We start from the raw sequence: 14,923 nt of genomic DNA, 5'->3' as shown, positions 1-14,923 counted from the left end.
CTGGGCTCTCCTTGCCACCTGCTTCCAGTCAGCACTAACTCCACTAGAGCAGGGTGGCCGGGCGGGGCAGGGGGAGAAGCCAGGGGCAGAGCCGAGAGGGCAAAGGGCAGAGTGGAGCACAAAAGGGACTTGTCTAGGTGGGCAAGTCTCCACAGTGAGGGTTTGGGGAAGATAATTACGGAGTCTGAGACCCCCAGGCCCTAACTGGCCATGTGCCCCATTCTTGTCTGGCCAGGCTGACTCATGGTCCTAGAGGTGGGGTAAGGGTCAGTGACCCACCTCCACCCCTTCCTCAAGGGGCTGAGTCATGGTCACAAGACACTAGATTTTTCCATGGTCTTTCTGCAGCCAAACCCTCCCATATTTTCCACCTCTTGCCATAGAACTGGAATAGAGGGAGGAGGATGTGAACATTTACTGAGCCCCGTTAGATATTATTCATAACCATTATGCAGGTCTGGAAACTGAGGCACAAGGAGAAGAAGTGGCCTGTCCAAGCCCACATAGCTGGCAATCAGAAACTGAATACAGGTCTGCTTGGCTCCAAAGTCTGAGTTCTTTTTATTATATTGCCAATAAGAGACTGAAGGAAATAAATGCTTAGAACACTGCCTGGCATTCAGTAGGGGCTCAATAAATATTTGCTTTTGGTGTTATGATTGCCATGTCGAAATCCCCAGGGCCAGCTCTGGGGGCCCAGATGAAAGACAACTCTGGAAAAGGCTGCGGGCGGGGGGGACCTGGGGCTCACCTGTGCTGCCTTCAGTGGAGATGGGGCCCAGTCGTTTCCTGCCTACCAGCCCATAGAGCAGGAACTTGTATTTCCTACTGGGCTCCAGGCCGGGGACGGTGACCTTGCGCTGGTCGGCGGCCACAGGCACCACGCGGGGCTGCCCGTCCCTGTCCTTGTACTGGACCACGAAGGAGTCGAATTCACCCTCAGGGACTGTCCAGGAGAGGCCCACGGAGTCCGGGGTCACATCCATTACTGTCAGCTCCCCCAGGTGGGGAGCAGGTTTCGTGTCTGGGACTGGACAAGAGAGGTGCATGGAATGTGACAGAAATGAAACAGGCAGCCTCCTTAGGGTGCTAGGGTGTAGGTGCTGGCTCTGGGTGCTGGGAGGGGGTGACAAGGTCACAGGTCAGGAAGAGGGGAGGCAGAGGAGTTGGGATTAAAAAGGAGCCAGGGAAGAAAACAAGTGTCCCTGGGGATACAGGAGGAGTAGGATGGGAATGAGAGGGTAACTGGGTACTCAGGACTCGGATTTCACTGAACCCGGTAAATAAATGAGTCTGGGGTGTGGAGCATGGAAATGTGAAATTCCACAAGGGAGTGGAGGCTGGTCAGGTGGCTACAGGGCAAAGGCGGCCTCCAGCCCTCACTCACGAGTCTTTGCGTCTGCAGAGACTGGGCCGTGTCGTTTCTCATCCCGGAGTCCGAACAGGAGGAACTTGTACTTGCGGCCGGGGGCCAGACTCGAAACTGTGACCTCTCGGAGGTCTCCAGCCACGGGTACTGCCTGGGGCTGCCCCTGCACATCCTTGTACTGGACCAGGAAGGCGTCAAAGGGCCCCTGCTCCACCGTCCATGAGAGACGCGCTGTGTCCGAGGTCACGGCTGCCACCGCCAGCTCCCCTAGGCGGGGTGCCAGGGGGCGCTCTGTAGTCAGGGAGGCTGGAACAGAGCAGAGGATGCTGTGGTCAACGACAGGACCCTGGGCCAGAGAGGGGGCGCTGCTCCCTGGCTGTGAAATGACCATTTGCAGCAAATCTTAACTGCTTCGTGTGTCCCAGGCACTGCTGTAGGTAGTTCGCAAATAGTGCATTTAATCCTTGCACAGCCGCTGAAGTAGGTGTTTTTATCCTTGGCACCCTCGTTGTGTGGGCATCCGTGGTGCAGAGAGGTTAAGAAACATTTGCAAAATGAGTACCTTCAGAGCAGGATTCAACCTAGAGAACCTGGTTCTCCATCTGTGCGCCAAGCCACTAGAATGCTTGGTCGGGGAGGCTAAGCCACACATGAACACCTGAGCAGGTCTGAGGGTCCAGATCATGAAGGAAGGAAGGAAGCTGAAACATGTGGGGCAGAGGCTACCTGCCGTGCTGACCCCGAGCACACCGTCCATCAATCCTCACGCAATTCGAGGTTGGGGTGAGATCCTCAGCGCCACATGAGGAAAGAGAACAGGCCTCATTTGCGAGCAGTGCTGATGTCCCAAAGAGGGAAACACGAGGGCAGCAGAGGGAAACCTAGGGCTCGGGGCTCGCTCTCCTACTCACCGGTCACGCCCACGGTGGACGTGGGGCCCACGCGCCGCCCCCCGTGCAGGCCATACAGGTTCATCTTGTACTTGCGTCCAGGCTCCAGGCCCCCAACGGTCACCTCAGTCTCCTCGCCCCCGACACGCACCACCTGGGGCCCGTCCCTGCCCTTGTACTGGACGGTGAAGGAGTCGAAGTGGCCCTGGGGGATGGTCCAGGAGAGGCTCAGCGAGTCCGGGGAGGATCCCGTCACCGTCAGTTCCCCCAGGAGGGGCTCCTCGGGGGGCTCTGGGGCCTCTGTGCTGGGTTCTGTGGGGCTGGGGGTCTCCTCCATCTCTGTGGAGCTGGGGGTCTCCTCCACCTCTGTGGAGCTGGGGGTCTCCTCCACCTCTGTGGGGCTGGGGGTCTCCTCCATCTCTGTGGGGCTGGGGGTCTCCTCCATCTCTGTGGAGCTGGGGGTCTCTTCCTCTGTAGCTGAGAAGAAAGGATACACAGAGGGTGAGTCAGGGTCCCCAGGAGATGTCCTTGGGTCTCCTCCTAAGCCGTGGTCCCCACTGGGGACCCTGAGGTCAGTTCAGAGAAGCCTAAGGAGGCTGGTGGTCCTGCTTGGTCCACACCTCACAGACATGCCTGGAGTCTCTGGGGTCAGCTGTGGGGACCAGGACCACCACCAGCATGGCTCACGGAGGCCCTTCTCTGCCCAACAGGATGCACTAGTCCTCAGGGAGCCCAGGGGAGGTACAAAGAGCACCATGGCTCAGCCTCGAGGAGAGGGGCCTCCCACACTCCACTCCCCCTTCACCTGAGAAGGTGATCCTCCCACTAGGTCCCATCCTGGGGCTTTCACCGTCCACTCACTGGTCACCCCGATGACAGAGACGGGGCCCACACGCTGGCGGTCATGGAAGCCGTACAGGTTCATCTTGTACTTGTGGTCTGGCTCCAGGCCCGAGATGGTGACCCTGTCCTCGTCCCCGGGCACCCTCACTGCCTTGGGCTGCCCGTCCCCGTTCTTGTACTGGATCAGGAAGTGGTCGAACTGGCCCTCGGGGACGGTCCAGGAGAGGCTCAGGGAGTCAGGGGTGGCATCCGTCACGGTCACCTCCCCCAGGTGGGGCTTGGTGGGAGGTTCAGGGATCGCGGTGGAGGGGGTTTGGGTGGTCACGGCCTCATAGTCCGGAGCTGCACAGAGACATACAGGACAGGTGAGGTCTCCTCAGTCCTCAGTTCAGCATATAAAGGGGTATATTGCAAAAATAAAATAATAAGGTACAGGACATGTCTATCCACAGGAGCTCTAACTCCTCTTTCTCTTGACTCTTTCTTTCTGGTCCCTTTAATGTTGGCCTTCCTGGCACTGTAGCCTCATCTGCCCTGCTCTCACCCATACCTACCAGCACCCTTCCTCACACGCAGGCCCACATGGCCACTGTGCTCTGGGCCTCCCTCCACTGTGGTCTCACAGCATCTTAACTCCTTTTGGCTCATGTCGTGGCCCTCAAGCAGCTCAGAAGCCCCATCCCCCTTCTCTAATCAGAAACCTGGAGTCTTCTTGGATCTGTTCCTGTTGCCATCTGCTGTCTTCCCAGGTGGTGCTAGCCCACCTGCCAATGCAGGAGACTAAGAGATGCGGGTTCAACTCCTGGGTCAGGAAGACCCCCTGGAGGAGGCATGGCAACCCACTCCAGTATTCCTGCATGGAGAGTCCCAGGGACAGAGGAGCCTGGAGGGCTCAGACGCGACTGCAGCGACTTAGCACGCACCAGCTGCCGTAAGACTCAGATTCTCTCTCTGGAGTTCTCTCTCTGTCCGATTCTCTCTCTGGAGTCCCTCCTGCATCTTCTCACTCCCCACACCTGCAGCCCCACCACCCTGTCTGGGATGCCCTTACCTGTCACCTGGGTTACCACCTCCCTATGCCTCTCTCTGCCTCCCGCCTCCACCTGTTCTTCACAGGGAGCCAGAATGAGTCTTTAAAAGCACATCTGAGGGTCTCAGTCTTGGCAGAAAACTGTGAAGCAGTCCTCTCTATTCTGGGAGAGAAATTCCTGGCTTCCTGAGCAGCCCCAACCTCTCTACCCCCATCTCAAGACTCTCTCTCCCACTCCAAGAATTTTGTACAAAATCCTCTCTTGTGCCATGATGTTCTTAGTACTGAGACCCTCCATCCTGTCTGTAAGTGTCACCAAGATAAAGCCTGCTGGTTGTCAAGTCTCAGCTGTCCGGTGGGAACCCGTGGACACCCGTGGGCAGGCAGGCTGGTGTTGGCCTCACTGCCCAGTTTTGGCCTGGCCGTGGGGCTTCCTGTCACCTACACGTTCCCCTTTGCTGGTCCACAGCCTGTCTGTGAGCACCGTAGGATAAGAACTGGTTTCTCTGCCACGTTCGAGGTTTACCTCAGTGAACTTCCTCAGTGCTTATCTCGGGCCACCCACATCTTTCTTGAACCACTGGTGTCACAAGTCTGTTTACACCCAAACTGTGCGGCTAGGGGGCGTTTCAGTCAAGACACTAAATTCTGAGCACACTCCTGCCTTCTGCCACAGCCTCCAGTCAACTACATAGAGGCCGAGCTTGCCTGAGCTCCTGTGAGGACTCAGGCATGCAAGCACGATTCTGTCTGATAGAATCTAAGGAAGTGTCCAATTGCTTTGTGAGGAGCTTTAGCAGAGCGTGGTCCCTGGACCAACAGCATCAGCATCCGGAAGGACTTTAGAAATCCAGTGTGTCCAGCCCCAGCCCAAACCTGCCAAATCTGAATCTGCCTTTTAACAAGAAGCCTCGACCATCTGATGTTCTGGAAAAGACACGCTGCTGAGAATATTTATATTTTCATTAAGATGGGAATAAAGGGAAACTCTTCCAGGACCCATCCTCCCCATCCTGCACCCCACGCTCCCCACCTCACTCCCTACCCTCACTCACCGGTCACGCCCACGGTGGACACGGGGCCCATGCGCTGCCCCCCGTGCAGGCCATACAGGTTCATCTTGTACTTGCGTCCGGGCTCCAAGCCCCCAACGGTCACCTCAGTCTGCTCACCCCCAACACGCACCACCTGAGGCCCGTCCCTGCCCTTGTACTGGACAGTGAAGGAGTCGAAGTGGCCCTGGGGGACAGTCCAGGAGAGGCTCAGCGAGTCTGGGGAGGATCCCGTCACCGTCAGCTCCCCCAGGAGGGGCTCCTCGGGGGGCTCTGGGGCCTCTGTGCTGGGCTCCGTGGGGCTGGGGGTCTCTTCCACAACCTCCCGAGGGTCTGAGAAAACAGATTGGGGGCAGAGGCTTAGATGGCGACTTGCTTTGATGTCTGCTGATATCAACAGAGACAACCAGCGAAACATCCAGTGAAACACTCCTCAAGCTGCAGGCCTGGAGGCTCACGCAGCCTCTGGGTGCAGCATTCGGTGACTCCATGCAGGGGAGACCGAGACATGCCCGACCCCGTGACATACTGGCTGGCAGGCACCATGAACCTTCAGAAGGCAATTCGGACATGCATATCGGGAGCCAAAATACTGCTCATTTCCTTTGAACCAATAATCTCATTTCTGGGCAGCTATCCTAAGAAAATTATTAAAAAGCAGGAAAAGTTGTATCACGGGAGTTTGGGATTATTCATGACAGCAAGATGTGTCAGGACTCCAAAGGAACCACAGAAGAAGATTAATTTTGTTATGGCACTTTCACCATGAAGCATCAAATGACCATTAAAATGATGATTAATGACGGTTGTGTAGCCGCAGGATAAAAGCTCTAAGTGTAACTTAGGTACAAAAGAAGTTAAGAGCCAAGAATTACATGACCACTCTGCAACCTGAAAACATGCAGGCATGGAAACCACAAAGTGTTACACACATTGTTATGAATGGTGGTTCTTGGGTCAGAAAGTGGTCCGATGAGAGATTGTTTCCCCTCCTTTCCAAATTTTCCATCATGTTGCTCTATGCTTTTCAGAGAAAAATACAGACTTAAAAAGAAACTCTGGATTATAAAAATTAGTAGTCCGGTGGTGGATGTGGAGTAGGGACATGGGTCCCTCTGTGCTTTTTGCATATGCTTGTGCTTTGCATGATAGGGGGCCCTCTGTCTGAAGTGTCTTCAGGAGGGGAGAGTGAACCTCACAGAGACAGTTGACTCACCCCACAAAAGATGGACTCTCGGGAGCTGGGTTCTCCCACGTGCAGAGGAACCCTGGTGACATAGTGTCACCAGGCATAAGACTCCAGCTGACAGTGACTTAGAAAAGCCACCCTGACTACAAGTGGGGAATTTAATTCCCCTTGGGGATTTTTTTTCTTCATTTATTAAAGACTAGAAATTGTAACTTTTTCATAATCATCAATGAAATAAATTGCAAGAATGATGAACGGAAAAGATGGAAGGAATACAAAAGAGGAGACGATGTATTGAAAAAAAATTTTCCTGATTATAAAAAAAAAAACTGCTTGTCACTTCAGAAGATGTAAATGACACAGAACAGAACAAAATGGGGGGAAAAGCACAATGGGAAAAATAAAAGCAAAATGGGAAAAATATTCTATTGTGTCCCACAAGTCGTGCATCCCGCGGGATGTTTCCTTCCAGTTGTCTTACTATGCAAGTTATTTTCAAGTGGTTTTGATTAGCCTCCTTACAAACATTGTAAACTCTTATTTCATTGTAAAGTATAAAGTAATTGTCTTATGTTTAAACGTTTCAATGATGCCATAATTGGTCATTTTACAGATTGTTGTCTAATTACTTAATCATCTCAGTGTGGTTAGATGTTGGGTTGTTTCTTTCATTCTTTTTTTTCCCCCTGTAACAAAGAGTGCTGTGATTTGTGATTAAGATGGAAAGAAAAGAAAATTCTAGTGAAGTCAAGCTTGGTCTGAGCCTGACACATTTCACCCTTCGAGGCAGCCAGTGACTGACCATCAGAAGAGGTCATGCTACTGTGGACAATGAGGCTGTGGATTGACAATGGCCAGACCGCTACACACGGGTCACGGTCCAGGGCCGTGGAGGAACAGCATAAAAGGGGTTCAAGGTCTGGTGAAATAACAGAACAGTCAACCAGGTCACCATGAGGAAAAGGTTTTTCCACCCTGGAGACCCCTGAGCCCTGCCCTCACTCACCGGTCACGCCCACGGTGGACGCGGGGCCCATGCGCCGCCCCCCGTGCAGGCCATACAGGTTCATCTTGTACTTGCGTCCGGGCTCCAGGCCCCCAACGGTCACCTCAGTCTCCTCGCCCTTGACACGCACCACCTGGGGCCCGTCCCTGCCCTTGTACTGGACGGTGAAGGAGTCGAAGTGGCCCTGGGGGACGGTCCAGGAGAGGCTCAGCGAGTCCGGGGAGGATCCTGTCACCGTCAGCTCCCCCAGGAGGGGCTCCTCGGGGGGCTCCGGGGCCTCTGTGCTGGGTTCTGTGGGGCTGGGGGTCTCCTCCACCTCTGTGGGGCTGGGGGTCTCTTCCTCTGCAGCTGAGAAGGAGGGACACACAGAGGGTGAGGCAGGGTCCCCAGGAGACATCCTTAGTCTCCTCCTAAGCCTTGGCTTTGACTCCGGGCCCTGAAGTCAGTTCAGAGGAGCTGGTCCTTGGGGCTGGGTGGTCCTGCTTGGTCCACACCTCACAGACATGCCCGGAGTCTCTGGGGTCAGCTGTGGGGACCAGGGCCACCACCAGCATGGCTCACAGAAGCCCTTCTCTGCCCAGGAGGACACACAAAGGTCACCTCGGCTCAGCCTCGAGGAGGGGGGGCCTCCCGCACCCCACTCCCCCATCACCTGAGGGGGTGATCTCCCCACTAGGTCCCATCCTGGGGCTTCCACCGTCCACTCACTGGTCACCCCGATGACAGAGATGGGGCCCACACGCTGGCGGTCATGGAAGCCGTACAGGTTCATCTTGTACTTTTGGTCTGGCTCCAGGCCGGAGATGGTGACCCCGTCCTCGTCCCCGGGCACCCTCACTGCCTTGGGCTGCCCGTCCCCATTCTTGTACTGGATCAGGAAGTGGTCGAATTGGCCCTCGGGGACGGTCCAGGAGAGGCTCAGGGAGTCGGGGGTGGCGTCCGTCACGGTTACCTCCCCCAGGCGGGGCTTGATAGGAGGTTCAGGAGCTACAGTGGGCAGGTCTGTTGAGGCTGGGGTCATTTCTTGGTCTTTTTCTGAGGCTGGATCAGGAGACAAAGAGAATAGTGGCATGCTTCCTGAGCTCCCTCCTAACAGGATGGATTCTGGGATTTCTCCGACACACCAGGGCCCTGAAGCTGGGACGCCAGTGCCCCAGGGTTAAGACTTCATTTCCCCAGTTTACATGTTCAGCTTCCAGGGGCAGGGCACACACTGCGGAGATGTCAAGATGGTACGGTGTGATGCCGCTGACCTCAGCACGTGCAGCATGGAACCTGCAGGAGCTGCTGAGCGAGTTCACTTAGTGGGCCAGGACTCATGCTTTGTAACAGCACCACGTCTAGCAGACACGTCGCGTCAGGAGGTGCCTGTGCTCAGGTTCCTAAGTATTTTCCTTTAATACCTCTTCTGGTTTAGAAGGCTTTTCTGAGTACTTGAGAATCTAATTTAGATTCCACAGTTGACAGCAGAGATGAGACCACAGGAAATCAGATCATCTTTGCATTTGGGTTGCTTGGGGACCTCGTATTAATTCTCTTGCCAGTTTATGGCAGGGACGACCCGTCACACCCACAGATTTCTTTTGTCTTTCCTGTTCTGCATAGAGTTTTATTCTGGCTTAATAGCTGAATTATAAAATCATCGTGTTTCAGATCTCCATTGTGTTTGGGAACCAGGTTTTAAGCATGTTGCAGGTAATAGCTATAAACGAACTTAACAAAAGCAACCAACTGCCAAGACAAGGAGTAATTAATGAAGAGAAAATATCTTGTTTAGTTGCACATATGACTAATATCAGGGCTTCCCTCATAGTTCAGTCAGTAAAGGATCTGCCTGCGATGCAGGAGAGCTGGGTTCGATTCCTAGATCAGGAATCTTCCTCTGGAGAAGGAAATGGCAACCCACTCCAGTATTCTCACCTGGAGAATCCCATGGACAGAGGAGCCTGGTGGGCTCCAGCCCATGGGATCACAAGAGCAGGACACAACTTAGCCACTAAGCCAGCATGACTAGTGTTAACCACTGAAGTAACAGTATCCATGATAGCAGGGTTCCGTGTTGACATAGAATCCATGTGTATCAGTATCAAATACAATTTTACCCAGTGAAATCAATAATAATTATGAGAATTCACCCAAGGGTTTTTAGTAACTAATTTTCTTTCTCAAGAGGAGGAGCCGTAGTTACCAAACACTGTGGGTGAGCCAAGCCACGCCCACGCTGCCAGACAGGTAGGGTATTCTTTCTGCAAGGATGCCGAAAGCGAGGCACAGAGAGGCTGAGTGACTCTCTCGAAGTCACACAGCTCTGAGGGGCCGAGAATAGGCCAGCCTCAGGTCTGCCTGAGTCTATTATTTCCTTGGTATCTTCCCTCTTCAAGGACTCAAAAAGTGTAAAGGGTGAGACAGCTAAAGTGACACTAAGGCTTGGAGTGAAGACAGGCACAGAACCCCTCCCAGGAGCTTGGGAGGCTCAGGCTCAAGAGCAGCGGGAGAAAAACATGAGTACTGGCAGTTAAAGGGAAACTGAGCCCAGCTCGGGGCCAGTGTCCTACTGCACACTCACCAGTTAAGCCGACAGTGAAGATGGGGCCCACGCGCTGGCGATCGTGGAAGCCGTACAGATTCATCTTGTACTTGTGGTCTGGCTCCAGGCCCGAGATGGTGACCCCGTCCTCGTCCCCGGGCACCCTCACCGCCTTGGGCTGCCCGTCCCCATTCTTGTATTGGACTAAGAAGTGGTCGAACTGGCCCTCAGGGACGGTCCAGGAGAGGCTCAGGGAGTCGGGGGTGGCGTCTGTCACAGTCAGCTCCCCCAGCTGTGGCTTCAAAGGAGGGCTAGCAGGGGTCTCCTCTTCTGGGGCTGGGGAGAGAGGCAAACGGAATTGTCCCTGCTGAGGCCCTGCTCTCCTGGGTTCAGGCCAGAAAGTGGGCCAGTTCTGTGGGCCTAACTGCAGATCCAGCTGTACCTATGGCCATCACAGTCTCTTTGTGGCCTCCTTATGGTCCATCCAATGTGCCAAGTGGCCTCTTGCCTCGATGCCTGAATGTTCTTTCCCCAGATGTCTGCATGGCTCATGTTCACACCTCCTTTAAGTCTTCATTCAAACGTCAACTTCTCTCTAGGGCCTTTCCTGCCCACCCTATTAAAAATCCCAGTTCTCCCAATTGCAGCCTATCTTTCTTAACTGGATCTGATTCCAGCAAAAAAAATTGCAAAAGAACAATTAGGACACCATCAGGAAGGTGAGTGCTCAGTCGTGTTCAACTCTTTGTGACCCCATGGACTGTGATGCAGCCTGCCAGGCTCCTCTGTCCGTGTGGATTCTCCAGGCAACAATACTGGAGTAGGTTGCCATGCCCTCCTCCAGGGGGTCTTCCTAACCCAGGGATCGAACCTAGATCTTCTGCACTGTAGGTGGATTCTTTACCATCTGAGCCACCAGGGAATCAGGAAACTAGTAATACCAGAATATCTGGTTTTTAAAGGCGCAATCACTGTGTCATGGTTACTTTTAAGTGGTCTTTTTGAAAAGAGCAGTACACTTAAATATGTAATGATGAAGTAAAGAGTGTATAGTATACGTTTTAAAATATTACAGCAGTGTATCCATACAATGGAGTATTACTTGACTATAAAGGAATGAAGTACTGCTGCATGCTACAACACAGATCAACCACAAAAACGTGTTAAAATGTGGTAAAAGAAGTCAGACATGAAAGAGTAGGTATTGTGTGATTCCAGTTATATGATGTGTCCGGAAAAAGCAAATCTACAGAGGCAGAAAGTAGATTTGTGGGGATCGGAAATGGGCGTGAAAATGGGTCTGGACACCAGATTTCATCTCAATGTGGTGGAAAAGTTCCAAAATTATTAATAGATAGTGATCATGGTCGGAGAAGGCAATGGCACCCCACTCCAGTACTCTTGCCTGGAAAATCCCATGGGCGGAGGAGCCTGGCAGGCTGCAGTCCATGGGGTTGCACAGAGTTGGACACGACTGAAGTGACTTAGCAGTAGCAGCAGTGATGATGGTTGTACAACTCTGTAAATACACTAAAATTGATAAGCTATGTGCTTAAAACAGGTGAATTCTATGGTGTGTAAAGTATACCTCAATGAAGCTGTTAATAAAGAAAACATTCTAGGACTTCCTAGTGGTTAAGAATCTGCCTGCCCACACAGGGGACATGGGTTCAATCCCTGCTCCGGGAAGATCCCACATGCCGCAGAGCAATGAACTTCTTGCGCCACAATTACTGCCCCTGCACTCTAGAGCCTTCCAGTCATAACTACTGAATCCCACGGCACCTACAGCCTGAGCTCTGCAACAAGAGAAGCCGCTGCAACAAGAAGCCCCTGTACCACAACAAAGAGTAGCCCTTGCTCACCACAACTAGACAAAACCTGTGTGTAGCAGTGAAGACCCACCACTGCCAAAAATAAAATACATTAAAAAAAAAAAAGAAGAAAGATGATTTTCTAGTTGAGGAGGGTGGGAAGTGTGATGGGGTCTGGATGAGCTAGACTGACCAAGAGGTACTTTTCGGTTGAAGCAGGGTGATTGACACATAGGAATTCATTATGTTATTCTTTCCCTTTGGGTATATGTCTGAAATTTTATATAATAAATACTTGTCGAGATTTACTATTTCATGGCATTTGTCCCAACACCCCAAGAGTTCTTTTCAGAGTTTCTGTGCAAGGCAGAGAGCCACAGACAGGTCATGAAGCTTGGAGGCCTCAGTCCCCAAAAGCCTCTCAAGGGCAAGCACTTCCCTGGGACTCCCTCTTCCTGCCCCTAGATCACTTCTGAAGTACTGAATGGATAAGGAATGAACTAGAGATTTGGGGGTTTTAGGGTCTTCAGTGGAAGACACTCGAGAGGCTCTACTATGAGACCTTTCCTGAGACCTCATCCCAAGCCCCACCCTCACTCACCGGTCACGCCCACGGTGGACGTGGGGCCCACGCGCCGCCCCCCGTGCAGGCCGTACAGGTTCATCTTGTACTTGCGTCCGGGCTCCAGGCCCCCAACGGTCACCTCAGTCTCCTCGCCCCCGACACGCACCACCTGGGGCCCGTCCCTGCCCTTGTACTGGACGGTGAAGGAGTTGAAGTGGCCCTGGGGGACAGTCCAGGAGAGGCTCAGCGAGTCTGGGGAGGATCCCGTCACCGTCAGTTCCCCCAGGAGGGGCTCCTCAGGGGTCTCTGGGGCCTCTGTGCTGGGTTCCGTGGGGCTGGGGGTCTCCTCCACCTCTGTGGGGCTGGGGGTCTCCTCCTCTGTAGCTGAGAAGAAAGGATACACAGAGGGTGAGTCAGGGTCCCCAGGAGATGTCCTTGGATCTCCTCCTAAGTCATGGTCCCCACTGGGGACCCTGAGGTCAGTTCAGAGAAGCCTAAGGAGGCTGGTGGTCCTGCTTGGTCCACACCTCACAGACATGCCCGGAGTCTCTGGGGTCAGCTGTGGGGACCAGGGCCACCACCAGCATGGCTCACGGAGGCCCTTCTCTGCCCAGGAGGACACACAAAGGTCACCATGGCTCAGGCTCGAGGAGAGGGGCCTCCCACACCCCACTCCCCCATCACCTGAGGGGGTGATCCTCCCACTAGGTCCCATCCTGGGGCTTCCACCATCCACTCACTGGTCACCCCGATGACAGAGACGGGGCCCACACGCTGGCGGTCATGGAAGCCGTACAGGTTCATCTTGTACTTGTGGTCTGGCTCCAGGCCCGAGATGGTGACCCCATTGTCATGCCCTGGCACCCTCACCACCTTCGGCTGCCCGTCCCCATTCTTGTACTGGACAGTGAAGGAGTCAAAGTGGCCCTGGGGGACGGTCCAGGAGAGGCTCAGCGAGTCCGGGGAGGATCCTGTCACCATTAGCTCCTCCAGGAGGGGCTCCTTGGGGGGCTCCGGGGCCTCTGTGCTGGGTTCTGTGGGACTGGGGGTTTCCTCCATCTCTGTGGGGCTGGGGGTCTCCTCCATCTCTGTGGGGCTGGGGGTCTCCTCTTCTGCAGCTGAGAAGAAGGGACACAGAGAGGGTGAGTCAGGGTCCCCAGGAAACGTTCTTGGTTCTCCTCCTAAGCCTTGGCTTCAACTCCAGGCCCTGAGGTCAGTTCAGAGAAGCCTAAGGAGGCTGGTGGTCCTGCTTGGTCCACACCTCACAGACATGCCCGGAGTCTCTGGGGTCAGCTGTGGGGACCAGGGCCACCACCAGCATGGCTCACGGAGGCCCTTCTCTGCCCAGGAGGACACACAAAGGTCACCACGACTCAGCCTCGAGGAGAGGGCCCTCCCATACCCGACTCCCCCATCACCTGAGGGGGTGATCTCCCCACTAGGTCCCATCCTGGGGCTTCCACTGTGCACTCACTGGTCACCCCGATGACAGAGAGGGGGCCCACGCGCTGGCGGTCATGGAAGCCGTACAGGTTCATCTTGTACTTGTAGTCTGGCTCCAGGCCCGAGATGGTGACCTCGTCCTCATCCCCAGGGACCCTCACTGCCTTGGGTTGCCCGTCCCCGTTCTTGTACTGGATCAGGAAGTGGTCGAACTGGCCCTCGGGGATGGTCCAGGAGAGGCTCAGGGAGTCGGGGGTGGCGTCTGTCACCGCCAGCTCCCCCAGGCGGGGCTTGATGGGAGGCTCAGGGACCGCGGTGGACGGGGTTTGGGTGGTAGAGAGAGATTCTGAAGGTTCATCATCCTCCTCTCTTGGGGCTGAACACAGACATGGAGAGAACAGGGCCTGAGAGAAGGGCCCAGAGGCCGTGGGGCCTCGGCCTCCTCTGGGCCCTCACGGCCCCCTGGAAGGAAGCTGAGTGGGCAGAGCTCTTTTGCTCACCTGTCACGGCCTCGATGTGGGCAGGACCAACACGTTGCCCGTCGTGGAAACCGTACAGGCTCACCAGATATCTGTGGTCAGATTCCAGGTCAGAGATGGTGATGTCATGCCGGTTGCTCTCTACATTAACTTCTTGAAGTTGCCCATCCTCGTCTGTGTATTGGACCTTGAAGGAGTCAAATTCTCCCTCAGTTGCCGTCCAGGAGAGGTGCAGGCTGTGTGGGGTGGCCTCCTCCAGAGTCACCTCCCCCAGACGGGGCTCAGATGCTGGAGGACTAAAGGTTGCAGGCTCTGCTTCGATTTCTTCCCTGGGAGCTGGTTCTGAGAGACAGGTAGAGAGGGGTGAGTGGTCTGTGGCTGCACCAAGACTCTCCAAGAGGATGGATGGAGGGAAGGAGGAAAGGACAAGAGATCAGTAATAAAAAGGACCAACTACTGATACCCAGAGACGAACTTCAAAAGCATCGTGCTAAGTTCAGGAAAAACACACAAAAAACTATGTACTGTATGAGTCTGTTAAGCCAAACACTTAAAAAGGCAAAACTATAATGACAGAAAGCAATTAGTGGTTGCCAGAAGCGGGGATCGGGGAAACTGACAGCTAAGGAGCATGGGGAAACCTCTAGAGTCAATGTTCTCTATCTTTGTTGTGGTGATGGTCATGACTTAGACCAATGGTCATGACCATCCACCCA

The 14,923-nt window shown here is 54.2% G+C and overlaps 1 protein-coding gene across 4 annotated transcripts in view; it reads right to left on the bottom strand.

The window, feature by feature from the left end:
• Nucleotides 1-14,923, bottom strand: part of TNXB (tenascin XB) — a 56,077-nt gene that overhangs the window by 5,973 nt on the left and 35,181 nt on the right. For all 4 annotated transcript variants that reach the window (XM_069563477.1, XM_069563478.1, XM_069563480.1 and 1 more), the window contains 12 exons: nt 14,229-14,549; nt 13,760-14,104; nt 13,026-13,403; nt 12,322-12,669; nt 9,946-10,242; nt 8,088-8,420; nt 7,380-7,727; nt 5,188-5,517; nt 3,121-3,444; nt 2,281-2,736; nt 1,388-1,675; nt 752-1,030 (listed from right to left, as the gene is read on the bottom strand). In XM_069563477.1, the coding sequence (XP_069419578.1) occupies nt 752-1,030; nt 1,388-1,675; nt 2,281-2,736; nt 3,121-3,444; nt 5,188-5,517; nt 7,380-7,727; nt 8,088-8,420; nt 9,946-10,242; nt 12,322-12,669; nt 13,026-13,403; nt 13,760-14,104; nt 14,229-14,549 (4,047 nt within the window). The remainder of the gene's footprint in view (nt 1-751; nt 1,031-1,387; nt 1,676-2,280; nt 2,737-3,120; nt 3,445-5,187; nt 5,518-7,379; nt 7,728-8,087; nt 8,421-9,945; nt 10,243-12,321; nt 12,670-13,025; nt 13,404-13,759; nt 14,105-14,228; nt 14,550-14,923) is intronic.

Source organism: Ovis canadensis, chromosome 20 (genome assembly GCF_042477335.2).
Source record: "Ovis canadensis isolate MfBH-ARS-UI-01 breed Bighorn chromosome 20, ARS-UI_OviCan_v2, whole genome shotgun sequence".
NCBI lineage: Eukaryota > Metazoa > Chordata > Mammalia > Artiodactyla > Bovidae > Ovis > Ovis canadensis.
The sequence above is the reverse complement of the archived record's forward strand: the minus strand, read 5'-3'. Positions and strand labels throughout refer to the sequence as shown.